The 22,847-nt window shown below is 42.3% G+C and overlaps 1 protein-coding gene across 1 annotated transcript; it reads left to right on the top strand.

Moving 5' to 3' along the window:
* Positions 1-10,976: 10,976 nt before the first annotated feature.
* LOC132893815 (zinc-binding protein A33-like) lies at positions 10,977-15,943 on the top strand. The gene is made up of 7 exons (XM_060932956.1): positions 10,977-11,046; positions 13,031-13,587; positions 13,689-13,784; positions 13,919-14,149; positions 14,241-14,403; positions 14,610-14,636; positions 15,393-15,943. The coding sequence occupies exons 1-7, from the start codon at positions 11,028-11,030 to the stop codon at positions 15,941-15,943; spliced, it is 1,644 nt and encodes a 547-aa protein (XP_060788939.1). The 5' UTR covers positions 10,977-11,027.
* The last annotated feature ends 6,904 nt before the right edge of the window (positions 15,944-22,847 follow it).

Raw genomic sequence — 22,847 nt, 5'->3', positions numbered from 1 at the left:
GATTGATCTTGTCAGGCCATTAGATCGGTCAACACGAGGGTACCGCTTTATATTAGTTCTGGTGGACCATGCAACGCGATACCCGGAAGCAGTGCCTCTTCGCAATATCTCAGCATGCAGTATTGCGGAGGCACTCTTCCGCGTTATCTCCCGAGTTGGAATCCCGAAAGAGATTCTGACTGACCAAAGTACCTTGTTTATGTCACGTACACTGAACGAACTGTATGGGTTGTTGGGTATTAAGCCGATCCGCACCAGCGTGTATCACCCACAAACGGACGGTTTAGTTGAACGGTTCAATCGCACCCTCAAGAATATAATTAAAAAATTCATAAGTGAGGACGCATGTAATTGGGATAAATGGCTCAAGCCCTTGCTATTTGCAGTGCGAGAGGTCCCCCAAGCCTCCATGGGGTTCTCCCCGTTTGAATAGTTATAAGGGCGTAAGCCGCGTGGCATTCTAGATGTGCTGTGGGAAAATTGGGAGGAGGGACCTTCACCAAGTAAAAACGAAATCCAATACGTTATTGACCTGCGCGCAAAACTCCACACACTCATGCACCTAACTCAGGAGAATTTGCGGCAGGCCCAAGAACGACAAACCTGCCTGTACGACAAGGGTAGGCGCCTAAGGGAGTTCGCACCAGGAGATAAAGTACTCGTACTGTTGCCCACATCAAGCTCCAAATTGGTCGCCAAGTGGCAAGGACCCTTTGAGGTCACACGACGAGTTGGGGACGTTGACTATGAGGTGAGGCGAACGGATAGGGGTGGGGCGTTACAGATTTACCACCTCAACTTGCTCAAACTCTGGAACTAGGAGGTCCCCGTGGCGTTGGTGTTGGTGGTTCTGGAGAAAGCGGAGCTGGGGCCAGAGGTTCAAAAGGGAACATTGGCATCACGTACCTCTCCGGTCCCCTGTGGAGACCACCACAACTCACGGAGGTTGCCCAGTTGCAGACCGAGTTTTTGGACGTGTTCTCGCCCCTGCCTAGCCGCACCAACCTCATAGAGCACCACATTGAGACGCCCCTGGGGGTGGTAGTGCGTAGCCGCCCTTACAGGTTACCCGAGCACAAGAAAAAAGTGGTTCGGGAAGAACTCGAGGCCATGCTCGAAATGGGCATCGTCGAGGAGTCCCACAGTGACTGGAGCAGCCCGGTGGTCTTGGTACCCAAGGCCAACGGGTCGGTCCGGTTCTATGTAGACTATAGATAGTTTTCACTGAAGTCACGGCATTCAGGGAACGCCCCCCCAGCCGCCATCTTGGTGGGCAAACAAAACGGACCATCGCCACTACTGGCTACGTTATCTCGGATGAATTTATGAAGTTATATAGTCAGTTTTCTAAAATAAAAATCAATGTCGGCAAAATCAAGCAAACAGAAGTATATACAGTGGTGCTTGAAAGTTTGTGAACCCTTTAGAATTTTCTATATTTCTGCATGAATATGACCTAAAACATCATCAGATTTTCACACAAGTCCTAAAAGTAGATAAAGAAAACCCAGTTAAACAAATGAGACAAAAATATTATACTTGGTCATTTATTTATTGAGGACAATGATCCAATATTACATATCTGTGAGTGGCAAAAGTATGTGAACCTCGAGGATTAGCAGTTAATTTGAAGGTGAAATTAGAGTCAGGTGTTTTCAATCAATGGGATGACAATCAGGTGTGAGTGGGCACCCTGTTTTATTTAAAGAACAGAGATCTATCAAAGTCTGATCTTCACAACACATGTTTGTGGAAGTGTATCATGGCACAAAGAAAGGAGATTTCTGAGGACCTCAGAAAAAGCGTTGTTGATGGTCATCAGGCTGGAAAAGGTTACAAAACCAACTCTAAAGAGTTTGGACTCCACCAATCCACAGTCAGACAGATTGTGCACAAATGGAAGAAATTCAAGACCATTGTTACACTTCCCAGGAGTGGTTGACCAACAAAGATCACTCCAAGAGTAAGGCGTGTAATAGTCGGCGAGGTCACAAAGGACCCCAGGGTAACTTCTAAGCAACTGAAGGCCTCTCTCACATTGGCTAATGTTAATGTTCATGAGTCCACCATCAGGAGAACACTGAACAACAATGGTGTGCATGGCAGGGTTGCAAGGAGAAAGCCACTGCTCTCCAAAAAGAACATTGCTGCTCATCTGCAGTTTGCTAAAGATCACATGGACAAGCCAGAAGGCTATTGGAAAAATGTTTTGTGGACAGATGAGACCAAAATAAAACTTTTTGGTTTAAATGAGAAGCGTTATGTTTGGAGAAAGGAAAACACTGCATTCCAACATAAGAACCTTATCCCACCTGTGAAACATGGTCGTGGTAGTATCTTGGTTTGGGCCTGTTTTGCTGCATCTGGGCCAGGACGGCTTGCCATCATCGATGGAACAATGAATTGTGAATTATACCAGTGAATTCTAAAGGAAAATGTCAGGACATCTGTCCATGAACTGAATCTCAAGAGAAGGTGAGTCATGCAGCAAGACAACGACCCTAAGCACACAAGTGGTTCTACCAAAGAATGGTTAAAGAAGAATAAAGTTAATGTTTTGGAATGGCCAAGTCAAAGTCCTGACCTTAATCCAATGGAAATGTTGTGGAAGGACCTGAAGCGAGCAGTTCATGTGAGGAAACCCACCAACATCCCAGAGCTGAAGCTGTTCTGTACGGAGGAATGGGCTAAAATTCCTCCAAGCCGGTATGCAGGACTGATCAACAGTTACCGCAAACATTTAGTTGCAGTTATTGCTGCACAAAGGGGGTCACACCAGATACTGGAAGTAAAGGTTCACATACTTTTGCCACTCACAGATATGTAATATTGGATCATTTTCCTCAATAAATAAATGACCAAGTATAATATTTTTTCTCATTTGTTTAACTGGGTTCTCTTTATCTACTTTTAGGACTTGTGTGAAAATCTGATGATGTTTTAGGTCATATTTATGCAGAAATATAGAAAATTCTAAAGGGTTCACAAACTTTCAAGCACCACTGTAGATACACATCTCACGACAACGGTATGCAGCCAAACTGGCCTTGATTGGGGGAATTGACCCCTATGAAGTGGACAAAGATGCATTTTCAAGTGACTATGCAGGCCTGCCAAAGCCTGAAACTGCCAAAGCCTGCTCCAAAGCCTGAAACTGACTTCATCAAACTTTAAAGGCTGTCTGATATATACAACTTTATATATTCACAGCGCGCCTTTTGGCGGATGCCGCCTGAATCGCGCAGATCCGATTTTTTTTTTAGGGGGGGTGTTGGAGTGTCTGATTATAATTTCAAAGTAAATTCTGTATTAAAATTATTAAATAAGCAAATCTGTTACAGTCCATGAAACAGGAAGTATAAGGATGAGAAAAAAACAGTTTAAATCGCAAAGCTGCGCACATTTGCGCAGTCCTGCACACCGCTCGGGCTGTGCAAATGTGCGCAGCTTTCCGATTTAAACTGTGTTTTTCTCATCCTTATACTTCCTGTTTCATGGACTGTAACGGATTTGCTTATTTAGTAATTTTAATACAGAATTTACTTTGAAATTATAATCAGACACTCCAACGCCCCCCCCCAAAAAAAAAAATCGGATCTGCGCGATTCAGGCGGCATCCGCCAAAAGGCGCACTGTTTGCATCCCAAACACAAATCAAATCATACAGAATAGACCTAAAATGTTTTTCAAAAATGACCCTTGCGTAAGTGAAGTAACAAGTTTCAAATAGAAATGTGACAAACGAGCGATATGAAGTGTACATTACAATGTAAACGTACACTCAGCGGTTCCAGTTAGGCATTCTCCAGAGATTGTTCACATGATGTTTTGGTTTCCAAAAACAAACTTAAACACAATTGATTGTTTATTTAAACAACTTACCACTTATAAAATGATCGGAGCAGACTTTGCTGTGTTTGGAAGGCTGATAATCCTTGTGGTTGATTCTCGCAAGCCATAGATTTATCCTTTGTATGCTGAGTTTCTTTGTTTGCTCACCTTCGTGCTCCCGTACAGTGGGAATTCCATAAAAGCTCCGCTTGACTTCATCATCTGACCTATTACGACAGCCGTGAATACAAGTGTGCACCATTGCTAGCTTTAAATAGTAGTAATGTAACTATAAATGTAAATAATATATAAATGAATGTAACTTGCACGCTACAATGTGTGCTCAGTGACCCGTACGGTAAGCTTGGCCCCAAAGATGGCCGCCACCAGGGAATCCCCAACTCTGTGACGTCATGTGAAAACTATCTATAGAAAAGTCAACGCAGTGTCTAAATTTGACGCGTACCCAATGCCTCGTATTGATGAGTTGCTCAATCGGCTAGGCACGGCTCGTTTTTACTCGACACTGGATTTAACAAAGGGTTATTGGCAGATCCCCTTGACTCCATTATCCCGAGAAAAAACAGCTTTTTCCACACTGTTCAGCTTACACCAATTTGTCACACTTCCTTTTGGGCTGTTTGGGGCGCCCGCTACGTTTCAGCGGCTGATGGATAGGGTCCTCCGCCCCCACGCCACCTATGCGGCCGCCTACCTCAACGACATTATTATCTATAGTAATGACTGGCCGAGGCACCTTGAACATCTAAGGGCTGTCCTTAGGTCACTGAGGCGAGCAGGTCTCACAGCCAACCCGAAGAAGTGTGTGATTGGGCGGGTGGAAGTACAGTATCTGGGCTTCCACTTGGGCAACAGGCAGGTGCGTCCCCAAATTAACAAGACAGCAGCAATTGCGGACTGCCCGAGGCCCAAGACCAAAAAGGGGGTGAGACAGTTCCTGGGGCTGGCTGGCTATTATCGTAGGTTTATACCTAATTATTCGGACGTCACCAGCCTGCTGACTGATCTGACTAAAAAGGGGGCACCAGATCTGGTCCAGTGGACGGAGCAATGCCAGCGGGCTTTTTCTAAGGTAAAGGCTGCACTGTGTGGGGGGCCACTTTTACACTCCCCTGACTTTTCTCTCCCCTTTATGTTACAGACGGATGCGTCAGACAGAGGGCTGGGGGCTGTTTTGTCCCAGGAGGTGGATGGGGAGGATCGCCCAGTACTGTATATCAGTCGCAAGCTGTCGGTGCGTGAGGGGCGCTACAGCACCATAGAGAAAGAGTGCCTGGCGATCAAGTAGGCGGTCCACGCCCTCCATTACTACCTGCTGGGATGCCCTTTCACCCTCTGTTCGGACCACGTGCCCCTCCAGTGGCTCCACCGTATGAAGGATGCCAACGCGCGGATCACCCGTTGGTATCTGGCACTCCAACCCTTTAACTTCAAGGTGATCCACAGGCCGGGGGCGCAGATGGTCGTGGCAGACTTCCTCTCTTCTGTATGTGGCAGCGGGGGCGTGGTCAAGCATCAGTCTGTAACCGGAGGGCAGAGTCAGGGAAGGTAAGTGGCAGAATCACTGCATCCCTTCTAATTTTTCTAATTTTTTATCCATCCCTTCTAATTTTTCCTCCCTTTCAGTCTCATATTCCTGTCTCACTTTTTCCAATGCAATCTGTTTCCTTGTCACACTAATTGCAACAAAAACAATCCCTTGTACTGCTCAAAGGTAAGCCCTGCAGTTAGATTAGATTAGATTAAATTATATTAGATTAGATTAGATTAGATTAGATAAAACTTTATTGATCCCTTTGGGAGGGTTCCCTCAGGGAAATTAAGATTCCAGCAGCATCATTACAGATAAACAGAAAAAAAGAAATAGAGAAAAAACTTATAGATAAATTAAAATAAATTAAGTATTTACATATACAAATATAAAAAGAATAAGATATGGGGAAGAGAGGAAGGGGGGAGAGAGATGAGGAAAAAAGGGAAGGGGCAGCAGGAGAGATATTGCACTTTATATTGCACATTGTCTGGTATTGCTTATTGTTAGGCATGGCTACTGCTCCTTCCCGTCCTCTGTCCTCCTGTTACCCCTCCTCCCCCCCAGAGAGGAGTTGTACAGTCTGATGGCATGAGGGACAAAGGAGTTTTTGAGTCTGTTCGTCCTGCACTTGGGAAGGAGCATTCTGTCACTGAACAGGCTCCTTTGGTTGCTGATGATGGTGTGCAGAGGGTGACTGGCATTGTCCATGATGTTCAATAGTTTGTCCATAGACCTCTTCTCTGCCACCGTCACCAGAGAGTCCAGCTTCATGCTGACCACAGAGCCGGCCCACCTGATCAGTTTGTCCAGCCTGGATGTGTCCTTCTTGGATGTGCTGCCCCCCCAGCACACCACGGTGTAAAACAGGACACTGGCAACCACAGACTGATAAAACATCCATAGGAGTTTCCTGCAGATGTTAAAGGACTGCAGCCTCCTAAGAAAGTATAAGCCTGCTTTGTCCCTTCCTGCGCAAGTGAAAGTAAGGTTGAAATGGTTACAGGAGCCCCGACTGGACCAGTCTTCAAACCAGAACCAGGTTGGACTAAATTAGGATGAACTGGAGGGCGGCACGGTGGTGTAGTGGTTAGCGCTGTCGCCTCACAGCAAGAAGGTCCTGGGTTCGAGCCCCGGGGCCGGCGAGGGCCTTTCTGTGCAGAGTTTGCATGTTCTCCCCGTGTCCGCGTGGGTTTCCTCCGGGTGCTCCGGTTTCCCCCACAGTCCAAAGACATGCAGGTTAGGTTAACTGGTGACTCGAAATTGACCGTAGGTGTGAATGTGAGTGTGAATGGTTGTCTGTGTCTATGTGTCAGCCCTGTGATGACCTGGCGACTTGTCCAGGGTGTACCCCGCCTTTCGCCCGTAGTCAGCTGGGATAGGCTCCAGCTTGCCTGCGACCCTGTAGAAGGATAAAGCGGCTAGAGATGATGAGATGAGATGAGATGAGATGAGGATGAACTGGAGTTGGCTGACCAGAATTAGGCTCCTTAGCCAGTACTATTTTGAGCACCAACCCTGTTCCTAAAATAGCTTTAATATCAACTTTCTGAGAGCAGCAACCAACATCCATGGCAGAGTACTGTAGTGTTTTCAGTAGCTGCTCTTTAGTGGATTTATCTAACAACTCCCATGAGGGAGCATCAACAAAACCTGAAATTGAAGCTATAACTGAAACTATCAGTACAAAACCTACAAAAACACCAAGCCTATTATACACATCCACATAAAAATAACACATCAAAGATAGGAAGTACAGCACAAACCACCCCAAACACACACACTTGGCCAAACCAGCTCCAAAGGGTCTTCCCACTAGCTACCCAAAGCAACAACTCATCCCTATTATTCACACAGCTGGTTCTTAAGTACTGTAAGGCAGTAGGTTTGAGAAGCGACCTGCACACAGACAACTTCAAATTCCCACTGACATGTACCTGAGACAACTAACACTAACCACATTACCACAATACACACCACTAAAGCCTAACAGGGAAAACACAACACTGAGAAATTGGGGTGAGAACACTTCCCTTCTCTTCAAGCCATAACTCGATCAGCAAGAGAACAAACTGTGACTCAATTTCAGCTGCAAAACCTAGCACATCTCTGACAAACCAAAATACTTCTCACAAAACAATCCAGCCAGACCAAATAAATTAATCAGCATGTAGCTAAACACACCAAGCAAACAATTAACCCAGATGAGATGAGCCCCCATTTTGTCACAACCTGGCTCATAAAATAATAACAAAGACAGGAGACACACCATTTTACAGCATTAAATAAAAGTAACTTATTAAACAACTAAAATTTAACCAAAGAAACAGCATAATAAAATGGATATCCCAAAGGCCACAGTCTCCTGGACAAAAAAAAAGACCATCAGGGAAGAGCCAGCACACAAGCAATGCAAGGAGACCTATCTCTAAGACATGCAGGTTTTTATAGCCAGCCAAACAGGGGAAACCAATTCCCAGACTGAAAGGGAGGGTCTAAGTCTAGAATAGACCAAAGGAAAAACACTCCCAAAAAGAAACAGAGAGAGAGAGGGACAACGATGATTAGGAAATAACCAAGGCATAAGATCCACTACCAAAAACAGGAAAACAAGACAGGCTGGCAGAAAGGGGGAGGGGTTGTCACAGTTAAAAATAAGTACAGTAATAGTCTTCTTGTGCATAAGTGAAAGTGTAACCAGACCAGTCTGAAAGCTCACATGAGCAGGAAAGCAGGAAAAGAGTAAAAATAAATAAATAAATAAATAAATAAAAAGACTTTTGACAAAGAGAAGGGTAAAGGTATGTACTTATTCAAATATTTTTTGTAATTCAGAAGTTGTGTCAGGATTTTGTTTTGTTGATTTATTAAATTGAAGTGAGTAGAGTGTCAGATAAAATTGTGTTTCTGTACCCAATGAAATATGAGCATATATTATTCAATTAATGTATGGTATAACAGTGGTGATAAATATAAAAAATGAGAGAGAGCGAAACATGCACAAGAAACAAATCTGACAGAGAAGACGAAGGAAATATTTAATTATGCTCTTATGTGTGTTTCAAAATGTTACTGGGTGAAGTGCAAACCTTCCTATTAACACCAAGGTCAAGGTCTTTTGTCATTTCAACCATGTAAAGTTGGTACAGTACACAGTTAAAACGAAACTACGTTTCTCCAGGCCCATAGTGCTACATTAAACATCACAGGACTACAAGTCAACATATAACAACATAAAGTGCAATTGTCCAATTAATGGACCTATGACAGACTATATTCCAACTAAAAGGCTTAAAGGTAGACATTCATCACCATGGATAACTAGTGATATTCTTCACGCCATCAAGAAAAAGGAAACAATTCGTCGTAAGATGAACTTTTCTCCAACTGAAGTCCTCATGGAAAAGTTCAAGAAACTACGTGCAGTGGTCAAGAAAATGGTAAGGGAGAGCCGAGAAGCGTACTTCAACTCTCTGGTCACAGACCTCAAGGCTAATACAAAAAGGTTTTGGTCTGTCTTCAAGATCAACAGTAAAGCGGCTAGTGTACCGAAGCGTGTCGTTAGGGGATGCAACCAAGAAACAGCTAGAGATTCTTCCAGTGTTCAAACTGCCTCTACACCATCTGAAGTAGTGGAACTGTTCAAATGAAATGCTTCCATTTTTAGTCATCAAACGCTGGAAGATCTTTCTTCCACCCAAGCTTCATCTCAAGGTTTAGATCTGACAGATGTATGTCTGTCCGTGAGTGAAGTATCTGATATTCTTAAGTCACTGGATGTTAACAAAGCCGGTGGCCCTGATGGAATCACCTCTCGCCTGCTAAAAGGGGTAGCTGAAGAGATCGCTCCGTCACTCACCCAACTATTTAACCTGTTGCTTAGCTCTGGCACCCTCCCTGATGACTGGAAGCTGGCTAACATCATACCCATCCATAAAAAGGGCAACAAAATCCAGATTGAAAACTATCGACCGATTTCCCTCTTACCGATAGTTTCAAAGATTCTAGAGCGAAGTACTGTCATCAATATACATGATCACTTACTGGAGTTAATCAATGATGCAAAACATGGCTTCCTACCAGGGAAGTCTTGTACTACACAACTCATCGAAGTGCTCGAGCACATTGGAGTTCTCCTGGATGCTGGGAAGCAGATTGATGCTGTTTATTTGGACATGACCAAGCTTTTGATAAAGCGAACCAAGCTGCTCTGATTAGGAAGATATGCAGTTTTAACATATCGGGAAACCTCCTTAAATGGCTGGAGTCGTATCTCGCCAACCAAAGACAAAGGGTAACTGTCCTTGGGGTAACATCTTCTGAGAAAACTGTTACATCTGGAGTTCCTCAGGGCTCGATTCTCGGACCTATCCTCTTTTTGCTGTACGTAAATGACTTGCCTGACATCGTAAGCAATTCCAAGTCCACCGCATTTGCTGATGACACCATGATCTTCAGATGTATAGACTCCATCTCAGACAATGCTGCCCTTCAAAAAGATCTAAATAGCTGCGAAATTTGATCTATAACTTCTGGCCTTCTCTTTAACCCAGACAAGTGTAAAAGTCAATGGATAACGAGAAAAATCAATCCTGTAGAAACAGCTTATCAACTGAACGGTAAGACCTTAGAAGATACATCAGTTGAAAAATATCTTGGTGTCTGGATTAGCTGCAATTTGACATGGACCAAACATGTGATAGACCATTGTGCTAAAGCCAATAAACTACTCGGCTTTGCACGATGCTGCGCAAGTCAATTACAGAGCTATAGTATACGCCGGACCATCTACTTAACTATAGTACGACCTGCTATTGGCTGGTGTGGTGTCCTCAGTTAATCGACCTGATACAGAGAATTGAACGCATTCTACCCACAGTTAATGTATCTACGAGAGTAACAAGATCAAGGAACTCTGGATTAAGAAACTATCAATCTCGTAAATGCTGAAATCTGACTTTTCAACGATCCTTCTTCATAAGAACAATCAGAACATGGAATGTCCTTCCTGTTAATCTGAAACAGCCTAATTTAATCTTAAATCAGTTTAAGAGCCTGCTGTATGAATATTACAATTCTGCCCTACTGATTAACTATGATGTGGACAATCCTTGTACTTGGAAAACTATTTGTTTAAAGTGCAATACCAGCCATAGTTTGGCAACTGCAGTCAGCTGCTGCAATTAATTGTGTGGAATGTTTAATATACTTTTGTATTTTTTTCAGGTCCATAGTAATCGGTGAAGCTGTTGTGGGCACCGGCTTATATTTTAATAGGCGAAGATAATAAATAAAAAAATAAAAATAAATAAAAATAAGTGCAACAAGTGTAACACTGCAGACAGTAAATAACACAATAGACAAATAATAAATGGACAATAAATGACACAAACAACATAAGGTGCAGAGTTGAGTGTGCATATTGAGGTAGTATAAGAAAGGGAATAAATAAATGTCAACCTTGTGTGTGTAAGTAAGAAACTATACTAGGAAGGAAGAAACTATAAAGTACAGTCACTGACTGAGATCTGTGAGAATGCTCAGTGAAAGTCTGTGCTTTTTACTGTACAGGGTAAAAAGGAGAAAGGAAAAGGACATCACTGATTCTTTATTATCACAACTAAGGCAAGGCAGAAGGGACAGCATGGATAAATCTCATGAACGTAAGTTACACACTTTATACTTGAACAGATGAGTACAGTATTTCACTCAGTGGCGGCTGGTAGTCGTTCAAACAGGGGAGGCTGGTCGGTTACGATATTTCCAGATTTTAAAAGAAAAAACACATCAATTTTGCCCATACTCTTGCCTCTGATCTGGCTGATTGTTGGCAGGGTCACAAACTGTGAAATAACAGGTTCGTTTGGCCCATTAGCCTACTGTCCAATATACATGATGGTGGTGTTGGGGGGGTATATTTTAACATTTTATATTTTAAAATTGTGGCATGTTGTTTAAAAATTGATCATTATTGAAAGCAGCTCTTTGTCAGGAACCTCAGCAGTAACAGCAGAGTGTTCTGGAATAGGCACAAGCACTGACCTTGGGGAGCCAAACATAGAGCTGGGTGCCACACATTTCATTCAATGACACTTTCCCTATATTTTACTTATTTTGACTGAGAAATGTTTTATTGACAATTTTGATAACCCTTCACTTTTAATCCAGGTCTGTAGTGTGAAATGTTCTCGGCTGTGTTTTTGTTTAAAAATGTTTTCCAAATTGTAGCTGTGTTTAATTCATATCCAGAAAAATATATATTCCAATATAATATACTCAGCATAAACATTTTAAATAGATTCTATATTTTTGGTCCATCCATGACATATTACTAAAGTAGCCTATTTACTGTTGTTGATGTGGGTCACTTGCTGTTAGCCAATTCACTTTCTCGTACCAGGAGAGCTGAAAGGAACGAGTATTATTCCCTACCTTTTTCACCAATTCAATTTGAGGCGTTAGTCTACCCTGCTCTTTAATTTTAATTTTTTCCTCGAAAGGAAGACTGGCAAATGGCTTCGCCAAAATTAAATCAACAATGCTTGGCCTCCGTGCGCAGCTTTCTTGCTAGCTGACTAGCCCCCTCAAGTTCAAGTTCAGTCACTCAAATAAACAAAATTTCTGGAACTAAGATAGCAAACTTGACAACACTATATTTACACTTTATTTACAATGAAAATATATACAAACTAAAAAAGCTGGTAGAAACTGTATGTAATGAATGAAATCGAAATGTAAGCTGATCTCTTACAATACACCACAGCACTTGCGAATCCGCAAGGGACTGAACTGAAATTCACCGCTCCCTGTCTATATTTGAAACGAGCTGTCAATCAAAGAAAATATCCGGCCGCTTTCACCAATCACCAGTCTCCTCACGGAAAGCTTTGTCATGTCCCTCCCACTGTGAGGCTGGGAGTCCGTGGGGCGGGCGTTTTCGCAGTATTTGTCCAATAACCGTCTTGCATTTTGATATTGAAAAGCGCAGAGCTCCCAAATGCCATTGAAGTGCACTGAGGCTGGGAGTCCGTGAGACTCCGTGGGCGGGCGTTTTCGCAGTATTTGTCCAATAACCATCTTGCATTTTGATATTGAAAGTGCATAGCTCCCAAATGCCATTGAAGTCCACTGAGGCTGGGCTGCATCACGCTGTCACGAGGGGGAAAAACTCACGCACACATTAGGCGAACTGGGGAAAGTTATAACGGAATGATTTCGCACTGTAGTTGGGTTGAGCACATATATTTCTATGATTCTGGATCTGAAATAGCAATGTTATAAGGTCGGCTATAACATAATGTTCGTCATTTTTAGAGGAGGCTGAGCCTCCCTCGTTGTCTTAGAGCAATCGCCCGTGATTTCACTATACAGTATATCAGTTTCGAAATGAGTGATGACTTCAGACCCCTACCGGTAATGTGAATTTCACTTTAAAGCATTCATTTTATGCTTGTTAATGCAGATTTCCAATTATTAAATTAAATGATTCTCCGAAACATGTTTAAGAAGAAAACACTGTGCTCTGATGTGATGGTCTCTTGTACTAGAGGTTGTGGGGGTTTGCTTGTATAACAAAATAGTCTAAATTATTCCTTTCTTGTTATTGTTTTTTAAGTTTCCCTTTTCTATCCATTATCAATCCACCAGTTGGTCATGAATCCAGTAGCCTCCTGACTGAAGAGCAGTTACAGTGTTCTATCTGTCTGGAAGTGCTTACTGATCCCGTCACCACTCCATGTGGACACAGCTTCTGCAACAACTGCATTACACAAAGCTGGAATAAGAGTCAACATTATTGTTGTCCATTGTGCAAAGAGAAATGTACCAAGAGACCTGAACTCAAGATTAATATAACACTGAGAGAGGTTGCAGATCACTTCAAGAAGAAACATGCTCTTGACCAATCTGAGGTTCTTTGTGACATCTGCACTGGTGTGAAACAAAAAGCCATAAAATCCTGTCTGGATTGTGGCGTGAATTTCTGTTCATCTCATTTAGAGCCTCATAATTATGTTCCAAAATATAAGAAACACAAACTAATCAAAGCAGTGAAGAACCTGGAGAAATACATTTGCGAGAAGCATGAGAAACCTCTGGAGCTGTTCTGTAGAGATGATCAGAAGTGCGTGTGTCAGTTCTGCACTGAGACAGACCACAAGAATCACAATGTTATTCCATTAGAGGAGGAGAGTGGGGAGAGGAAGGTCAGAGACACAAACATCAGTATTAAATATTCTTATGAAGATTGCAAAGGAATTCAAATTTAGAAAATAAACTGTTGTGTATTTTTCATTTCTGTGCACAGAGTCAGCTGGGAAAAAAACAGACAGAGCTGCAGCAGATGATCCAGAAGCGACTGAAGAAGATCCAGGAGATTAATCACTCAGTAGAGCTCAGCAAAGTGGGTTCAACATGATGTAGTTCATATCTACTGCAATTCAGGTTTCATATTTTGTTTGTAAAATGTAAGAAAGTGGCGCTGTTTGCTGATCTTCACTGTTATTTGATGAAAATGAGATGTTTTTCATTCTTTAGAGAAGCACAGAGAAAGACAAATCAGACTGTGTTGACGTCTTCACTGCTCTGATTCGCTCCATTGAGAGGACTCAGGATGAGCTGCTGAAGGTGATGGGGGAGAAGCAGAAAGCAGTGGAGAAGCAGGCTGAAGGACTCATTAAAGAGCTGGAACAGGAAATTGATGAGCTTAAGAGGAGAAACACTGAGCTGGAGCAGCTCTCACACACTGACAATCATCACCTCCTACAGGTCAGTGTTTCTCTCTCAATCACTCAACCACAATGCAGAACATCACAGAACATCAGCTGAGGGATTTCTCCTCTCTCCTGTTCTACTGTAGATTTACCCGTCACTGTGCATCGCTCCTCACACCAAGAACTGGACTGAGATCAGGATTAACACTGAACTGAGTTTGGATGCCCTGAGGACAGCTCTGTCTCAGCTTCAGAAGTCTCTGAATGATAAACTCAATGGAACACTGAATGATAAACTGAAGGAAACTGGTGAGAAACTGAGAAACAGATGAACTAATTTGTCAGAAACTGTGTGAAAAGTTTTTTATTAGTTTCTTGGTTTATCAATCAATGAATAAAGGTAGATTTGTGGTAATGATTTTTGTAAGGTTTTTGTAGCTTTCTGATTCAAAGTTAAGATTAAAATCATATTTATTTTAATAAATGTCTGATTGTATTGTGATAAGTCTCCACAGAACTGAAGAGGATTCAGCAGTATGCAGGTACAGTGCAGTTTCTGTTTCCTATATTATTTATGTATGAATAAGGGTTATTTTTAATTTTTAAAAGTTATTTTGAAGTGATTTCCATTATTTCATTCGCATCTTCAGTCCACCTTCCTGTAGTACATTACACCTGTAGTACATTACCTACAGGCACTAATGTACGACACATCATAATCTACATCATGTGGGCACCATAAACAGCACAGGACTTCCGGACTACACTTCCCATCAGCCACTGCACCCAGTCATATGTCCATGATCACACACACCTGTACTATGTTAAGCATATTAGTCATGTTATTTAAGTTCTGCATTTTGTTTGTATTAATGTCAAGCTTCTGCTGTTTTGCCATATTTTGTCTTTCCTCAAAGTCATGCTTCTTGGTCTCTAAGTAATAGTTTTGTGTTTATCTGTTGAATAAAATAACTTCTGCATTTGCATCCACCTCAACTTAGCTAACACAATATCAGTTTCTATTTTAGGAAGGCTTTGCTGCATTTTTTTTAGCAGATATATCTGTCACATACTTTTGAAATGTAAAAGCCTTTACACAAACACGCATTTCCAAATCTCCCTTAACATTAGGTGTATACAGTACATGCTTCACTTCTTCATTCACTGAATTATTTATACCTGATACATATATTTTAATATTCCACAAATCTGCTTATGATATTATAATTATTGTGATATACTGCATTATTTGTTTTTATTTATCTGCATGCTCATCACATACTGTATGTTTCTCTCAGTGGATGTGACTCTGGATCCTGATACAGCTTCTCCTTATCTCATCCAGTCTGCTGATGGAAAACAAGTAACAAATGGAGACACAAAGCAGAATCTCCCAGACACACCAAAAAGATTCACTTATCATGGAATAATCTTGGGAAATCAGGGTTTCTCCTCAGGGAGATTTTACTATGAGGTGCAGGTCAGTGGGAAGACTGAGTGGGATTTAGGAGTGGTCAGAGAGTCTGTTAACAGGAAGGGAAAGATTGAGGTTGTTAACCCTCAGGAAGGATTCTGGGCCATGGTTCTGAGGAAGGGGAATAAGTATATGGCTCGTGATGATCCCTGTATCTCCCTCTCACTGAGAGAGAAACCCCAGAAGGTGGGAGTGTTTGTGGATTATGAGGAGGGTCTGGTCTCCTTTTATGCTGTTGAAACCAGGTCTCATATCTACTCTTTCACTGGTCAGTCTTTCACTGAGAAACTCTATCCATACTTCAGTCCTTGTCTTAATGATGGAGGTAAAAACTCAGCACCACTGATCATTTCTCCTGTCATAAAAACTGAATAAATTCTCACTTCATCAATTCAGTAATGTATGAACTGGCCAGAATGAAAGACAGTGAGTCTCCTTTGTCACTTTTTAATCCAGGCTGTGTAAATGTTTTTCTTAAGCCAAACTCAACTAAACATTTCTGTTTGGTTAATGCTGACCTTCTTCACACTCACATTTTGATGAATACCAATCACCTGCAAAGTGCAAATTGCAGACAAAGTCCATAAAGGGGAAAGCTCATAAATGTGAGTTTATTCTAAAAGAATAAAATGAGCTGAAGTACAGATAATTCTTTGCGAGTAATTCAATGTTTGGTTTAAAATCTGATTAACAAGACCAAGCTCAGTGCTCAGATTAGTTTCTATCACAATTTGGATAATAATTGCCTGCTAAATAAATAAAATGTGCAATATTTTCATGTTTGCATTGTGTGTGTGTGTGTGTGTGTGTGTGTGTGTGTGTGTGAGAGAGAGAGAGAGAGAGAGATTTGTACCAAAATTCAGTGCCTTCTTTTTCAACTGGTGCTTTGTTGTAAGTGGCCTCACCTGCCCTAAACAGTACCAATGTGTGTAGTTTTGGGGCATTCACTGGTACCAGGTGTAACGTTCCACTTTATCTGTTTCATCTGCATTTCAACTGCATTACTGATAATAAGAAATCTAATTTGGACACCAAACTCTAGGCTAATTCATTGGCCAATACTCGCTCAGACTGAGAGGAAAGAAAGCCAAGTGTGAAAGCAGACTTAATGTCATTTTACCAAACACTAGATTCTGTGTTGTTTATAATCCCAACCCTGACCAAAACCACTTGAACACACCATATCGTAATCACCACATCTAAACTCATACAAATAAACTTCCAAGGAGGATTTGAAGGCAGCATAACTATGGCAACATTCCTTCATACTTCACACATCACATCACATTATCTCTAGCCGCTTTATCCTTCTACAGGGTCGCAGGCAAGCTGGAGCCTATCCCAGCTGACTACGGGCGAAAGGCGGGGTACACCCTGGACAAGTCGCCAGGTCATCACAGGGCTGACACATACAACCATTCACGTTCACACCTACGGTCAATTTAGAGTCACCAGTTAACCTAACCTGCATGTCTTTGGACTGTGGGGGAAACCGGAGCACCCGGAGGAAACCCACGCGGACACGGGGAGAACATGCAAACTCCACACAGAAAGGCCCTCGCCGGCCCCGGGGCTCGAACCCAGGACCTTCTTGCTGTGAGGCGACAGCGCTAACCACTACACCACCGTGCCGCCCTCCTTCATACTTCATCTCAGAATTTTTTTAAATTTATTTTAAGACAGGATTAATTGTTTTGTGAAGTCCTTTATACAGTCAAATATGTTTAGTTTATAATCAACTCAGCTACTTTATTGTCTCATCTCATCTCATTATCTCTAGCCGCTTTATCCTTCTACAGGGTCGCAGGCAAGCTGGAGCCTATCCCAGCTGACTACGGGCGAAAGGCGGGGTACACCCTGGACAAGTCGCCAGGTCATCACAGGGCTGACACATACAACCATTCACGTTCACACCTACGGTCAATTTAGAGTCACCAGTTAACCTAACCTGCATGTCTTTGGACTGTGGGGGAAACCGGAGCACCCGGAGGAAACCCACGCGGACACGGGGAGAACATGCAAACTCCACACAGAAAGGCCCTCGCCGGCCCCAGGGCTCGAACCCAGGACCTTCTTGCTGTGAGGCGACAGTGCTAACCACTACACCACCGTGCCGCCCACGGCATAATAACTATATATATAATAATGTATAATAATGTCTAATAAAAATACTAATAATGATAAACTGAACACCTGTCACATCAACAAGAAACTGGTAAGTTAGGAGGAAGGTTCTTTCGCTGACGTCATATAGCTCCTCCTCCTCCTTCATCTCCTGGGTGCTGCAGCCCTGTCAAATTTGCCCAAATAGCCGTGTTTTTTATCATAACTTGTAAAATAGGCGCCTTCGTGAATTAATATATGGATCATCAGGAATTACTTTTTATGTTATAAAACATCGCCAAAGATGTCAAAAATGTGTCATCAGCACTTTAAAATCATGTAGTTTAAAGTGTGAATCCAGCATGTGTTTGCTATTTATTGGACCAGCTTCCATTTTTATGAGAACATTTCATATCTAAAGTAAAATATTTGTAATCATAATCAATATCACAACCCACTCTGCCAAGTCAAAATTTTTCCGAGATATAAATTCTTGAGCTGTGACATGATGCTGGGATTTTCAGAAACTGAAGGTTGTGTCAGCAGTTGATATACAGTGCCTACACAAATATTGGCACCCCTTGTAAAGATTATTTAAAAAGGTTAGAAAAAAATCTACCTGATCTCCAGGGCTAAACTCACCTTTCTGCTCTACGATCATAACTTTTTTTTTTTTTCATTTTGGCCCTAGCGGTTGCTAACTTGTTTTGTGCCCACTCACCTGCTGTGTAAAGCATTGCCTAAAACCACTTAGATAGTCTAAACGGTTTACAAGTGATTCAGCCTCCTTCCAATCCGTTTGCAAAACTGCCAGTGGACTTCTCACAGTGTGGCCAAAATAGATCAGTTGGGTTAAACCCCATGCTCTCTTGTAGTACCTCTCTGGCAGACAGCGTAAGCTACAGCAAACCTTCTTCCTAGTCCTGGTCCAACTCTGTACAATAAGCACACAAAGATTTTAGAGTCTGATGAAATCTCTCCAAGACACCCTGAATTTGTGCATGGTATGCAGACGCACGATTATGTCTAATCTGTACCTCTTTTAAAACCTGTGAAAACATGCAACACATGAAGTTAGGAGCCTTAGGAACCATGACTGACGGGAGGCCAAAAATGGGGGGAGGGGTGTCAGCGCTCTCACCCCTGATTTGGTACTTACAGTACAGAGTGGATAAGCTGCAGGATACCTTGTGCTTTGAGTCATAACAGTTAATAAATGCTGGCAGACATAGGCCCTGTCCACACGGCAACGGATTCAGGTGAATCCGATACAATTGTTTATCGTTTAGGCTTGGCGTCCACACGGCACTGGCATTTTGGGTGCCCCAAAACGCAATCTTTTGAGAACAGGTTCCAGAGTGGAAAGATCTGGCAACGTTGCCGTTGCGAAGCCGTCTGGATTTTTAAATAACATCTCGTTGCCGTTGTCGTATGGATGTAGCTACATCCACACGACAACGGCAACGAGATGTTTTTTAAAAAAATATCGCGTCCAAATGGGCAACGATCAGTAAAATATGTGGTCCATATGGCAACGCAACGATTGCTGAAAACGATGCAATACACATGCCACACCTCTAGGGGCGCTGTAAGACGGTCCCTTCGGAGACACCAGAACAATAGAAGAAGTAAGGACGCATGCGCATAAACTATTATGCGCGAGACTTCATATTAGCCACAAAGTCAGGAAAATCTGTTCGTAAAATTACGTTATAATGACCAAATACAATGAAAAGTATTTTTCCAGTCTCACCTGTGAAAGGTAATCCCATGTGATCTCGTTTGGACGGTAAACCTGTTGGTACAGTTAAACGCAGCACATGAATGAGGCATCTTTATTCTCCGCTTTGACCTATCCAATATGGCGGCGAGGATGACGTATGATTCTACGCGTAAGGCAGCGTCTTTAATGGTCTGGAATAAATTGAATGCTACACGTTGATGGATTAATTTGTTCTTCTACGCCCTTTTTGAGGAATGTATTGTAGGACTTAAACCAACATCTGAAGAGGTGAGATCGCTCCTTTTTTTCCCTATTTTTGCTGGCGGGATTGACTCTGCCCTAAGGGCTATTTTCTCTCTCTCTCTCACTCTGCACCATTACACAATAAATATTCACAGTGAAAATATTTTGTAAGCGCCTTTCATGAACCAAGTTATAGGACTTGTTGACAACTCGCATCGAGTTCGTTACACTTCTACCCAGCGTGAAGCACTGACAGTCATGTGGTTGTGACGTCATCATAAACAAATCCGTTCTACTCATCCAGACGACTTCGCAACGGCAACATTGCCAGATCTTTCCACTCTGGAACCCGTTCTCAAAAAGATTGCGTTTTGGGCACCCAAAACGCCGGTGCCGTGTGGACGCCAGGCCTAAACGATAAGCAATTGTATCGGAGTCACCTGAATCCGTTGCCATGTGGACAGGGCCTTAGAGTGAGGTAAAATGCCCAGACAATCTATTATCAAAAGGTCAAAAGGTTTACTGACGGCTGGGAGTGGCACCAGAGGAGCAGGCTTAATGGACTCTTTTGGCTTTCCTGCAAGTTGACCAGTATAACATGTTCTAATATAGGAAGCAGTAGTGAACTATTAGAGCTGGGACTTCAGCTCAGCCAAAACTTAGCCAAACACACCAAAAAAGCAACAGGGCAAAGGATTTTGCAAGGGATTAGCGGCAGGCTGCCAGGTCGCTCCATTGTGTGTAGTTGTTGATGTTGATTTTAAAAGTAACTCAGTAAATAACATTGAGAAATGCATACTTAAGTCAGAGTGAAAAATACTGGGGCGAGTGTGTGTAACCGACTATAACCAGTCAGTTACTCTAATAATAATTAAAAGTCTCTGTGTGGCTAATAGATGATGCAGAGGAGGCAAAGAGTTAATCTGTCAGCATTTATTCTGGAAAACACTGAATGACAGGGCTATCAACACATGGAGACGGGAAAGAATTCTGGCATCCCCCTTTCTAGACATAAAAAAATTATTATTTTTTTAATTACATACTATAGGCTGGCTATATTACATTGTGTGAGATAAAACAGGTGATAATAGTCGCACACTTAATACTGATTGTAGGTGACAATGTACAGTAAATGAAATAAACCATACAGTAATGAATAAGATATTTGACAGATCTTAAGAGTTTACTTAACATAGTCAGGCAAACATACCTGGAAAACAATGAATGACAGGCCTATCAACACACGGACATAGGGGAAAGCATTCTGGCATCCCAACAACATAATACACCAGTTAGCGCCCAGCTAAATAGCTACTCCGATAAACACTTTACTTTTCACATGGAATTTTACGATGCTAATTTACATATATGATCCGATACAAACAACAGATGTGTTAAAATATTCTTACATCAAAATATAAAAATAATATCTTGAGAAAAATATTTTAAAAATACTATATTAATGAATATTGTCTATGCAGGACTCACAAAGCCATCTTCCCCCTTTCCAGACATCCCAAGTACAATAATGTCCACAGGTGTGTTACATTAATTAACACCCCATCAGAAACAATAGTGGAACCATTAACAGAAAACAACAAATTAACATATTTACAGTGGAGGGATTTGGGAAAGTTCACAAAAAGCCTTTATTCATATGAAATTATGACATTGCTACATGTGCATGGAAGAAGAGTCTGGAGACAAAAATCTGTTTCTCAGTTTCACAGGCCATTAGCCTGTGGTACCTGCTGTCGATAGCACCGACTCACAGTTAAGCTAGCACTGGCCATCCAGAAGGCAGAGGGCAATACATTTTGGCCCCGCCTACTATAAATCAAAATCTGATTGGTTAATTCATCTGTCACTTCCTACATAAATATATACTGCCATGGCCTTCTGTCCTGGCAATGAAGTCCTAACCAATGAGTGAGTCAGCTCTAAACTCTTCTCAGCCTAGAAACAAACAAACAAAAATCTCATCTCATTATCTCTAGCCGCTTTATCCTTCTACAGGGTCGCAGGCAAGCTGGAGCCTATCCCAGCTGACTACGGGCAAAAGGCAGGGTACACCCTGGACAAGTTGCCAGGTCATCACAGGGCTGACACGTAGACACAGACAACCATTCACACTCACGGTCAATTTAGAGCCACCAGTTAACCTAACCTGCATGTCTTTGGACTGTGGGGGAAACCGGAGCACCCGGAGGAAACCCATGCGGACACGGGGAGAACATGCAAACTCCACACAGAAAGGCCCTCGCCGGCCCCGGGGCTCGAACCCAGGACCTTCTTGCTGTGAGGCGACAGCGCTAACCACTACACCACCGTGCCACCCTCAAACAAAAATCTCATTCAAGTTTAATGTTTTCAGGACAGTAACCCTTTCATTTCTGAAGCAAATTTGATAGAAAATGAGGCCAAATTAAAATTAGAAGGGAATAATTATAATAAAATTATGAAAACAATTAAAGAATGAAAGAAATGAAATATAACATTTGAAATGCTGATATGTTTGGGCCTTCTCTGAACACCTACAGTAGAAGGCCCTGATGGTTCTGCTCTGATAGGCAGCAACATCATGAGGCTTAAGACAAGGCTTAAGAGGCTGGTTTGGCTTTTTGGCTGAGGCCAGAAGAAATTCTGCAATATGCATTCATACATTTCCCACACTCCAAGATGACCAGCTCTATCATGAGACAACTTCAAGACCATCACAGAACTTAGCTGGAACTACCACCTGAATAATTGTGTCAAACACAGAACTGCCACCATAGGACATCCATCTCCTCAACAGATCCCCCTGAAGAAAATAACCCTGACCAGCACTTTTCACATCATCTTCTGGACAGACAAGATTAAACAGCTCCAACAAAGATGGGTCAGCATATTGCTCCTCCACCAACTCACAGTGGGAGACAGATAAATGGAAACCTGACAAAGGAACCATAACCTTCATGTCTGGTCCTTGAGTCTGCTCTGGCACCACTGAAAGCAACTTTGCCTCAGCACAACCCTGGGCATGCATCACATACACTGGAGACACATACACTGGAGATTGAGCTGCACACTCATCCAACCTCGACAAGAGTGGTGGGACAGTGGCTACAGAAGATGTCAACATCTCGGGCCATACTTTACTATCAGCAAGGTCATTACCTAGGATTAAAGAAATACCTACAACAGGCAATGGGGGAAGTGCACCTATGG

Source organism: Neoarius graeffei, chromosome 11 (assembly GCF_027579695.1).
Source record: "Neoarius graeffei isolate fNeoGra1 chromosome 11, fNeoGra1.pri, whole genome shotgun sequence".
Classification (NCBI taxonomy): domain Eukaryota; kingdom Metazoa; phylum Chordata; class Actinopteri; order Siluriformes; family Ariidae; genus Neoarius; species Neoarius graeffei.
Note: the sequence above shows the minus strand (reverse complement) of the source record. Positions and strands in the feature narration are given on the sequence as shown.